The sequence below is a fragment of the Bufo bufo genome, chromosome 2, assembly GCF_905171765.1.
Source record: "Bufo bufo chromosome 2, aBufBuf1.1, whole genome shotgun sequence".
Taxonomy (NCBI): domain Eukaryota; kingdom Metazoa; phylum Chordata; class Amphibia; order Anura; family Bufonidae; genus Bufo; species Bufo bufo.
This window is the reverse complement of record NC_053390.1, coordinates 559,690,254-559,702,263: the sequence shown is the minus strand read 5'-3', so window position 1 is coordinate 559,702,263 and position 12,010 is coordinate 559,690,254. Positions and strand designations below refer to the sequence as shown.

Sequence of the window (12,010 nt, the reverse complement as noted above, 5' to 3'; positions counted from 1 at the left end):
TAGACATACAATTGCGCAATTACGCTTCCAGATCATCGATAGTGTCTCCCAACCACGGCATGGGGGCGACAGGCACAAACTTCTGCTCAAAAGAGAGGCTTACTGGATTCATCGTCTCCAGACGCTGCAACCAAGAGGATTGAATCGGGACTATGCATTAAATAGCTTTTTATGGCTTTCTTTGACTATGATAATAATCACATACGTATCATTTCTTACAGCGGACGTGAAATAATGTATCAATACACATCGACAAGATGGATTACCTCTATGGATCATAATGACTTCTAATAATCACATCTTCCATTATGCTATGGACTCTTGGTGTTCAGTGACTTCCCCTCCCTCACCCCCTCCTCTTGCTTTTTTCTGTTTGTTTATTTTGTTGCCATGACTACCTCACACAGGTCTGAGGTTTGGCGGGTTATTGAAAAAGGTGCTGGTTCATTGTTTGCTCACAGTTGGATGCCGAAACGCGTCACTGGAATGTGACAATAACAATAAAACGATCCCTCTTTCCTTTTATCTACATGGGACGTCTGCCCTGGGACACACGCACCGCCACTCTGTTTCCCGCTGTGCCGATCGATATATTGTAAAAATATGTTTAACATAACATGATTTAAACTATATTTACTAATGACACATTCCCTTTAGCACTTGAGTTAGACCTTTAGAGCATTGCTTGGGCCAACCAAAATCCAAATAATGTAATAATGTAAAACAATAGTTTGTAGTGAATGGAATGCAAATTCTATATGACATTTATCCTATGCTATGAGTACATTCTGACATTCCCATTTCCTAAATAATAGTCACATAAGTAATTAATTCCAGTAATAAAACTTAAATGAATACTTCAGCAAAAGTCCCTTCCCAACCGAGACACAGAAAAGTTCCACATGCATTTATGATCATACAGGCCAGATAAAAAGAGAGTCATCAATTATTTCACATCTCATCTTTTTAGTCCTAATAACTTTCACATTATTCTTGCATATAACTAGAATATATGATGTGATCTTTAGCCATGGACAGTCATCGCTGCTTTTTTATCTGTTGACATTCTCAGACTGTTTGCCTGTGCTCTGCTCACAGTCTGGATTGATCAGAATATTCCGTGCTCCAATCGGAGGAAGACAGAATCCTTTTAAAATTAAACAATTTTGTTAACATTCATGCTATCTTCTGAATTATTTATGTTTGAATAGCATTGGGTCTTATCTAAAATCTGACCTGTATATATTTCATATATAATTCACTCTTATTTTTCAACAAATGATTATTCAGCAAATGATGATAACACACTTTAATATTAGAGTTAAGATGTCTTATATAATATTGGAGCTGGAGAGCAGCTCCTTTTGAAAAAGTCACAACAAGGTACTGTATCCCCATTCATTTAAAGGGTTTTAGACAGCCATTTTCTGAAGGACTTACCATTGGATGGTAGTGAATCAGAACATAGAGAGGCGGTGAATGATTTTCTGAAGCGGTGTACAACAAACAGGCTAGAACTGGCCCACAAGGAAACAAGCGAATCCCCCAGTGGACCATGAGCCATGGTGGGCCCCTGGTTCCTCACCTCCTGCACAACTGAGACATGGCATGACTGTACGACATGCAGACCAGTAGTGTACAGTATCTCACCTAGCCCATGTCCATACTATATGTAAAACTGGAAGATAATTTCACAAACCGCACAGTCTTTTATTATAGATGCATCAGGTGGCTGATATGACTACTAGGCACATAGACAGGTTGGCCAGTATCTTCCTTCACCAGGGACCCACCTTCTTGATGCCACTGCAGGAGCCCCATCACTCTTCATCTTATAGCATCTTGCTGCTGCCTGCCTGTGCCTGTGTTCCTGACTCAGATGACTAAGAGAGCCCTAGTCCAAGGCAGGGAGACATCAACAGAAAACTAACTGGGTCTCCACGAAATGAACAGTCTGAGGCACCATCTAGGCAGCAGGCTACTATACTGAAAAAATGTGTGTTGGTTCAATTTCCAATGGGGGGAGGGGAGGGTAATACTTGCATGTCACTGTACAGTGGACTCCCAGAATGAATTTTACTGGTGGACCCTGGGCACCACAGTCCAACACTGACAACAAATGGTCTGACTATTAACGTCTCAAATACTAAGGAGGTGCGGGTACATTTTGGACGTGTCAAGGGTGTTATTACCCCAATGACAGAATATTGATACCATAGAAACCTACAAATACTTTTAAATACTATACAAATACTATATATTGACAATAAGGTGCATCCTGACAGTGCCTATAGGAAAAGATTAAGTATACTATTTCCTTAGAAGATTGAGGTATTTCAAAGTATGCGGAAAGATGTTGGAGATGTTCTACCGAACTAGCGAGTGTGGCATTGCAGTTGTGACTTGGAGCACTGGTGTTAGAGTGTTACGGGCAGTGGATGTGAACCCAGTGTGCTACAGACTGGCTGTTCCCTGGAGGGGCGTAACTAAGCAGCTACCTGGTTTTCGCTAGAGCCTCTGATGGTGAGGATAGACTTTGCCAGGTACAACTCCAGGGCAGTCCCAGAGTCAGTAGCAGCTGGTCCAGATGAACCAGGAGGTACCTGCAAAGGTACCAACAGTACAGGCGTGGTTAGACTGGCAGGGTCGTTACCAGGAGCAACAAAAAAAGGAACTGGAGGATGACGCAGTCGAGACAAGCAATGGATCAGAGCAGGCAGCACAGGAACAGAGTCAGACAATCCGGATCAGCAACAGGAGGAGCGATGCAAGCAGGCAGGGATCAGACGAAGAGCGTAGTCTAGGAACGAGGCATGTAGTCAGGAACACAAGTGGTAACAAGCTCAATTGCATAGGATAGGACCTTGACTCTGAGGTGCTTGAGTAGAGGGCTGAGCCACTTAAATACCTCCAGGAGAGCCAGGGTAGGTCAATGGAATCACCTGACACAACACAGCCCCGCCCAAGGAGTGATGCGTACAGCAGCCGAGCACAAGCAGCGTTCAGGTAGACTGGAAGCTGCGGAGCTGAATCTCCAGAGCAGCAGCAGAGACAGGGAAGCACAGATCATGATCACAGGTGAGCCCGGCGCCCGGAACGAGCAGAGGGACAGCGTCGCACCGAGGACGCTGTTACACAGAGCTTGACTTAAACAGGATCAATAAGTTCATTCAGAGAGAAGGAAGTGTTGCTGGCTGTTGCTTCAAGAACTTGAAAGAAGTTGCGCAAAGCAGGATGATGAAAAAGTTCAATGTCATGGTAGACAATGCAGATCTTCTGCTTCCTCATTCCTTGTTAGCACAGTGTAGTACTTTCAGAAATAGATGCATACACTTTTGGTGTAGTACAGACAGGTATAAGAATTATTTCCTTCCCAAGACGATTACTCTGTAAAATAGGCTGTTATCCCATAAACCTTAGGATAAGGCCATACTGGGAGAGAGAATATTGTATTGTATTGTATTTTTCACTGTATCCGTCTTATATTGATTGGATCTGTTATATATTTAGCTACTGGAAACTGCGTTTCAATTTCCCTATAGGATTAATAAATATGTATTGTATTGTATTCATATTTGGTTTGTGAAAGTTAATAAAACAATCTAGAGAAAACGACCAATCAATCTCTGCAGGTATTTTGAGGCTTAGGGGACAACAACAGATAACTGCCATCTGCTACACTTGTTCATGCCACGAAATGATGCCGATGATCAGCTAAAAAGGTCTACATTGGCCTTTGCAGCTCTAAACTCTTGTACTCAAAAGTGTATGGCCACCTTTAGCAGTCTATTCTGCCGCAGAAGGCATTCACTGAGACAGTTTAAAAGGGTTATCAGGAAGGTATAATGATGACCTATGCAGGTCATCATTATCACATTGGCGGGGGTCTGAGTCCCAGCACCCCCGCTGATCAGCTCTGATGAGCGCAGTCGGCCCCCAACAGCTCTCCACGAACAGTGGCATACATTGCATAGTGGCTGTGCTTGGTATTACTGCTTAGCCCTGTTCACTTCAATAGGGCTAAGCTGCAACTGGGCCATGTGACCGATGCATGGTGACGTCACATGGGCTAGGAAGAGTCGGCGGCGCTCATGGTGCACCGTTCTCTTCTAACAGAGGGAGTCCTGGGTGTCGAACCCCTGCTGATGTGACCTGGAGGATAGGTCATCAGTATTAATTAACAGATAACCTCTTTAATGGATACCAAACTTCAGAATAATCAGCGATTCAAAGCAATAAAATATGCAGTTATATAAAATAGTTTTTTTCCTTTCAAATCTATATATCCCTCAGCTCAGCAAATCCCGCTCCTCACCTGCTAGCCACAGATAGGACTGCATGTTCAGTGTGACAGGCTGCTTTTTACTGCCCTTTTGCCGGGAAGCTCAATACAATATTTTTTAATCAGCTGCTGAGAAGTTAATTAAAAAGTGACAACCAATATGGCTGTGATTGCTGCTGTCACTTTTGCAAACACAGTCTCCAGAACTGAACAGAAAAATGCCAATATTGGCAGTGGTAGTTAACAAAGTAAGTTACAGCAATGACTGCCTAATGCATTATTGAATGGACCCTTCTAGAAATCAGTGTGCACTCATTTTCTGCTTTGGGAAGTGTTGCCGCCAATAGTTTTCTGGTTGTTTCACTGCAGGAAATGGGAATATATGCGGCTGAGAAATAATCACTTTAAAATGCAGGTGGCACAATTTTTGCAACAGTGAAAACTGTGGCATTAAAAAATAATATAACAACAGCATGCAGTACCACGTGAGGTTTTCCAAGATTAAGCCCTGGGATGAAGCCTATGTGTATTTAACCACTTAAAGACCAGGCCTCAAAAGGCCTTTATGATTTTTATTAATATTCTTTTAGTTTGTTTCCCCCTTTTTTTGTTTTATTTGGGGATACTGTGCAAAAACATTTTAAAAAGTCACTTTCCTAAATATGCAAACTGACACCAAAATAAACTATTAAAATGAGCTCCCTATTTTGTTTTGGTTGTTTTGACATATAATAAGTATAGTTTCACCTGAACAGGAAGATAATGTTGACGGTTTCCATAGGAGCCCCAATTTAAGGAGAAAAACATCCCTCTGTGTGGGCTTTATATACATGCAGAGCTGATCAGGGTCTGCTAAGACCCTGCAGCTCTCCTGTGCCTGAGACGCCCAGCAAGCCCACCACTTCCTTCTATCATGGGATTGCGCCTTGAGCGTTATGCATCTAAAAAAGGGGAGGGCAGAAGTAGTAATAAAATGCTCCTGTCTTCTCCTCAGAGTCCCTCGCTGTCACTGACAGATTGCAGGAGCAAGGGCTTTAAGTGGTGCATTATAGACATTACAATCAAATAACTGATAAGGAAAGGTAGTTTAAAAAAAAAAACAGAAGTAAAGAATTGTGTGTCTGCAATATCTGATAGCGCACACATAAACACATCCTATTTACTTCTTACAGTCCAGTTTTGTTCGCAAAACAATGCAATTCGACGTCTGTAATTTTATTTCCAATGGAATGATGATATCTGCTGACTCGTAACATCATTTCTTTGGTATAACAATGGGTTTTCCCTCTAACAAAAATCTATCAATATGAAATATGATTCCAGACCACATAATTGTCTCATATCGAACAGCTTGTTCATCAACATTTTCAACAAGTGATTGCCAGCAAAAGAAAGCTCTACATAGACAGTTATTGAAGTGAAGATTCATTTAGATTTTGGGATTTTCGATATCTATCAATCTATCTTGAAACAGTATTTTATTCTCATGAAAACAACCCTAGTAAATATGCCCTTTTTTCTCAAGTCATCCACATTAACCTAAATGGGCAGAATTGAGTGTGCAGCCAGATGTGGCTTCATGTCAGGTTTTCGAAAGCGGAATTTCCCATATAAAACAGTTGCCTACTTAACTGGGTTTTCCAGGCTCTTGAAATTTCCCTCAGGATAGGACATTAATATCTGATCAATAGAGGTCCAACAGCCTGCATCATCATAATTCAGCTGCTCCCTGCAGCCTTGGTCGCTGGAACTAGAACTTGGGAACAAAGGGACAGGAAGCACAACTCCATTCAGAGTGTAGTAGTCATGCCAGGTTACTGCTGCTCAATTTCCATTCACTTCAGTGGGGGCTAAGCTGCAGCCAGAATGTCCGCTACACTTTGAAAAGAGCTGTTCTTTATGCTCCATTCAAGGTTCTAGTTCCAGCTCCAGAGGCTCCAGTGAACAGCTGATGGGTGGTGATGCGGGGTGTTGGACCTTTAATGATCAGTTATTAATGACATTATAAATATCAGGAGCCTGAAAGACTACTTTGACCATTTTAACTAACAAAATATACTGCTCCCTTTTAAATCTTTATTAAGTAGGTTTTTACCATATAATCCTGTAAATAATAAAAGTTACCTTTTTGTAGTTTCAGCCATTTTTGGTTCTTCTTCTTTAGATTTATTTGTTTTGCTTTCTTGTTCCATATGGGGGAACACCACTGCTGAACATGATGCGATGGACTGGTATGAATCTTCTTTGCACACTGCAGTGAGAAAATACATCAATTCAATTTTCACAATGTAAGGACTGAATAAAAGAAAACATATTTAGCAATGAGATATTACTCAGATATGGACTGGTGCACACAGCATAGTCATATTGCATGTCAGATCTTTAAATATAGCGTCCAGTCAGAAGGTGAGCCATAGACCTGGGTGCCTACTGTTTTACACAGCAGGCATCCGGAGATAAAGTTTGTGATTGCCGATATCGGCAATCATGGACATTTAAGCCCTCAGATGCCATGGTCAATTGTGACCACTGCATCTGAGAGTGCTTTCCCCAAGAGCGCTGTGCTCTGGGGTCCAGGTGGCACCCTGTGCTCAGATCCAGGGGTCTGTTCATTTTCTGTGGCACGGCTCCATAGGAACCTAGCCTATATTCCATAGACTGCAGACAATGAAATGTTCAAGGCACTGGAGGGACTTAAGAAAAATGCAAAAAATAAATAAATTCAAATCACCCCTCTTTACTCATAATAAAACTAAAAAACTAAACAAAAATAAAAAATTATAGGCATCACCATGTACCAAAACCCCAACTCACCATTTTTTGTAAAAAATTTATAAAATATTAATAAAGATTGCCTCACAAAACATGAGCCCTCATACAGCTCTGGTTCTGTTATGGGGTCAGAATATAGTGATGCAAAGAAAAAATATATTTTTTCCAAAGTATTTTTTTTCCTCAAGTACTAAAACACAAGAACAAACTATAACTGTGGTATTGGTGTAATCGAACTGACCTAGAGAATTAAATTAATATGGCAGTTGTACCACATAGGTAATGCTGGAAAAAAACATAACCCATAAAAAATTGTGGTGGGAATTTTTTTTTTTTTCCAATTTCACCTTATTTGGATTTTTTTTTCCAGTTTCCCACTACATTGTTTGCAATAGCAAATGGTGCCATTAAAAAGTACAACTTTTCCTGCAATAAAACAAGCCCTCATAGAGCTACAGTATGTGAAAACAAAACAAAGGTTTTGGCTCCGGGAAGGAAGAAAGTAAAAATTGAAAACACAAAAATGGAAAGTCATCCAGTCAGAAAAAGAATAATGTTTCTTTATTATGGGAGATTCGGTTCCCGTGCATTCATATTTATCAGTGGGGTGTCTTCTTTAGCTTTAATAAAATTAGAATAGAAAAGGGAGATTAATTCCTCTAGCAGTTTTCTCATTAGTAGAATATTCTCCAGCCACATTACAGAAAATTCAGTCCCTCAATACCTCCCGCACTCCTCCCTCAATTTAATCAGCATCTGTCACCTATAAAATCAGTTTCAAAGTGAGCATATCACAGATTACGGTAGCTGCCCAAAATATCACATTACCTTTCTTGTGGAAATCCAGCCCTCTAAGACTAGTTTCACTCCTGTGCCGGTCCTCTCTGGCAGACTGTTACAGTATAGAATGCCGGGTATCGGCCAGACAAAAAAACGTTGCGTGCAGCGTTTTTTGTCCAACTGATTCCCAGCATATTGCAAGATTATACCCTGTTATAGTCAATTGGGCCCGGTGGGTACGCGGTAGTATGCAGCAGCGACAGAGCCGGATACTTCCAGCAGGCTGTTCTATGCAGGAACAGCCTGCCAAAAAAAGACAGTCTCAGATGTGAAACTACCCTAATCCTAAAAATACTTAAAAATATGCTTCTATTTTTATCCAGATGAGGATTTCAGTGCAACATAGGCAGGGCTGCTCCGTTGAGTGTACCTGGTTTCCCTTGCAACCGTGCTACCAGTCTGAAATCCCAGAGACTATCAATCAAACAAGAGGTGGAGGCCTGGGCAGCGTTACTGTAGAACGATGCCAATCATATTTGCATAAAAATAAAATGAAGAATTTCTCTGTATTAGAGGAATGGAATTTCACAAAACAGGTATTATTAGATTTCGGGCCACCTACCCAACATAGTATGCTTATTTTAAAGCTGACTTTGAAGGTGACAGAATTGCTTTAAAAGCCTTATAAACAGCTGTTGAGATGAGGTATAGGGAAGAAAATTCTGGAGTTTCGGTCAGCTCTTCAAAGGAAGAAAGGGCATCATCTTTGAGGATAGCACAAGTAGTTTGGACAGTTGTTTCATTGCAATTCAGAGACAGACATAACCAGAGATGCTGGTATATCTGTACTTTTTTTTTGTATAACAAGCCAGAACTGAGACTATTTTATATGAGATGACTGGAACGGCTATTATTCAACCATAACACGGATGCCTGCCATCAAATCATTACATCAGTGACACCTATCCCATCAGCTTCCTTAGGTGGAGTTAAAGTGATAAATATCAATTTGGAACCATTCCATACATGATTGGAGAAAAGACACAGCTCGGAGATTGAAAAAGGGATCAGGACGGATTGGAGAAAATAGAGGATCTTGGGTATAATTGTTATCGTAAAGGGGTTGTCTCACTTCAGCAAGAAGCATTTATTATGTAGAGGAAGTTAATACAAGACATTTACTAATGTATTGTTATTATCCGCATTGCCTCCTTTGCTGGCTGGATTCATTTTTCCATCAAATTTTGCAATGCTTGTTTCCATGGTTACGACAACTCTGCAATCCAGCAGCGGTGGTCGTGCTTGCACACTATAGGAAAAATTACCAGCCTATGCGCACTTCCACGGCCACCAGAGAGACAGGCTTTTTTTCTTATAGTGTGCAAGCATGGCCACTAGATATGAGCAAATTTTTATAAAAATAAAATTCGGCCGGTTTGCCAATTTATAAATTTTTTATTTGCTTCGATCTGAATTTATTAATTGCAAATCTCGTTAAAAAACGGCTATTTCCTGGCTGCAGAGAGCCTGTATAGTAGTGTAGAACACTGTGCCTTGCAGTAACACGCATAGGGAGTCTGCTGTGGTAGTGAAATAATACTGTGAGTCCGTATGACATGCAGATGACAGGCGTCGCTCTTAGAATCACTGCACACTTCACTTAATAGGGCAGTCACGGGGCCAAAACTGGCCAAATAACTCAGCCTTATAGGTCGAAGTTAGCACCAAGAAGAAGCGCACTCCTTTTACACCATCGCCAGCTGATTCCACATAGATGTCTACAGAACCTGTACTATTAAACGCTTATACAAGCCCCCCGACAGAGTGGAGAGGGTGTCAGGAGTAAGTTTGTGTTGACGGCACTGATTATTTTGCCCTTCCTCATGTATAGAGTTGAAACAATATTGGGGGGAAATTTATAATTTTATTATACAGGAATTGAAAGTCGAGATTCCGTTTACGGTGGAATGTTGGGTACTGAGTGACCTCACCAAGGTAGAATGTCCAAAAATATAAAAGGATTCTTTTGATTAAAATAATGTGCTTGGCGAGACTTTTGATTGCTAGGATTTAGTTTTCTCGAAATACTCCAAGTATTACTTCATGGGTTAACCTGGTTAATAAGATTAAGAGATATGAAAACATTCTATATAAACAGAGAAATTCTGAGGAAAAATTAACTAAAATTTGGAGAGAATTGAAGTTTTAAGGTTTTCCTGCCTACACTCCCTCAGTATCACCCCCTTTTTCGCTTATTGATGGGGGGACAGGAGACACATCACAAGGGAGAGGGTTGGTTGGGTTAATTAGGGGAAAAATAATATAATAATGCTTTGTTTTTGGTGAATTGTATTGTTTGAATTTCTAATAATATAAAAAAAAAAGAGAGTGAAAGGAGCAAGGATTCCTCAGCAGTGCAGAGTATTTCAGGAGAGCAGTGTGCTGATCTTGTTGAAGATTGTGGACTAAGAGTTACAAGGTGGAAAGAGCAGTGTCCCCAGCAGCACAGAGTATTTCAGGAGTGTGCCGGTTATGTTGGAAAGGACAGACAGGATTACTGGTTATCAAAAAGCTTAGAATTGACGTTAAAAATATATGGCATCAGAGGTGTGTGAGGACGCCATGACGATAGGACGGATATGCCATCCACTGCAGATTGTATATGTGGGCGACATACAGAATATAACCAGGAAACAGATTGAAGAATGTGGACAGTCCTTGTAATGACTTACAGTATCTGTGGTTAACCCGCACCGTAAAGTGGACAACAGTTTTTTTACTTTCTCCGATTACTCAATAAAGTGTTGCCTAAGACAGGAGAGAATCGGCCAGTCTTCTGGTTATTAGAGAACATGGTTGCGAGAAAGTATTCTAAAAAACAATTTCTCTCCACCTGGAGACGAATCCTGTAAAGATTGATGCAAGTGCGGGAGCCGCTGCTCATCAAGCCAGATCCTTCTGGGGGAACCTGCCTGGCAGGAACAGGCCTCTCGTAGCTACAGACATTGAGAAGACAAAGCTTCAATGTCAATGTCATCACAAGTTCCCAGTCATCATGAGTGGTAAGGAAGACATCCTGTGGTGCACGGAGATAGAGAGGGTCTTTGGATTCCCCCCGCACTATATAGACGTCTCAGAAATGAACCGCTGGTCCCGACAGAAGCTCCTGGGATGGTCATAGAGCTTTCCAGTCATTTGGCATCTATTCGCCCAGCTGAAGGATTATTTTGAAATTGTGTAGAAGCCACATGAGGCCCGCACGTTGCAGATTTATCATGGAGACACCGGATTTTATAATATTACATTATTATATAAAGTAAATGAAACCCCTTCATCACCCGGCTCCAAAGTGCGATCAGCTACATCATCATCATCATCAAGTACTGTCTGCACATCACTGATGTCCTCCTCAACCATCTCTGAGTCAGGACCCTGACAGCTCGCAACACCAGCTCCCACCCCCCTCTAATCATCACTACTTGCCCGCCTAAGGGAGGAATCAGCGGATGTCTCTTCCACATCTTGGCTTGCCAGTAGCTGCTGACTGGCTTTTAGTAGCTCGTCCTCACTGTATAGTGGAGATGAGCCCACAGCATCCAATACTTATCTGGCTGAGGGAACAGAAAAGGACAGAGGCATCTTGAGGACAGGTGAGGGCACAGGGCCTGCTCCCGGGCTATGCCAACTAAGGGTTGTGTCTGACGAACCCACCAACTCTTTGCTGGGGGTGTCTAATGTCACTTGCGACGAAGTCGAAGATCGAGTCAATCATTCAAGAACCGTTGGGTTGCTGGTCAAGACAAGACCGCTAGCTGACACTAAGGGAGCTCAGGCCTCTCGAAATGGCCCCTGCTGCCACGGACCCTTACTCTGCTGCGATCTGTGCCTGCGCCAGAAACGTTTAGGTCTCTGCCACACCCCTGTGCAGGACCTGGCACTTCTCTGTCTGACATACTGTTAGATCAAATAAATAAAAAGGAAATTAAAACACCCCAAAAAAGTCAGTAATTTTCTCACTTCACCACACAACGGCTAATAGGCCCTTTTTCCCACTAATACACACAAAAAAGGGCTTTAGAAGATATAACTGCACTGCTGAACAGCAAATAGGCCCTTATTTTTTTCCACTTATACATGCCACAACAAGCTTTAGAACATATAACTGCACCGCTGAAC

At 41.6% G+C, this 12,010-nt stretch overlaps 1 protein-coding gene across 2 annotated transcripts in view; it reads right to left on the bottom strand.

The window, feature by feature from the left end:
* Positions 1 to 12,010, bottom strand: part of CCSER1 (coiled-coil serine rich protein 1) — a 1,167,669-nt gene that overhangs the window by 768,395 nt on the left and 387,264 nt on the right. For both annotated transcript variants that reach the window (XM_040418157.1, XM_040418158.1), the window contains exon 5: positions 6,407 to 6,533. In XM_040418157.1, the coding sequence (XP_040274091.1) occupies positions 6,407 to 6,533 (127 nt within the window). The remainder of the gene's footprint in view (positions 1 to 6,406; positions 6,534 to 12,010) is intronic.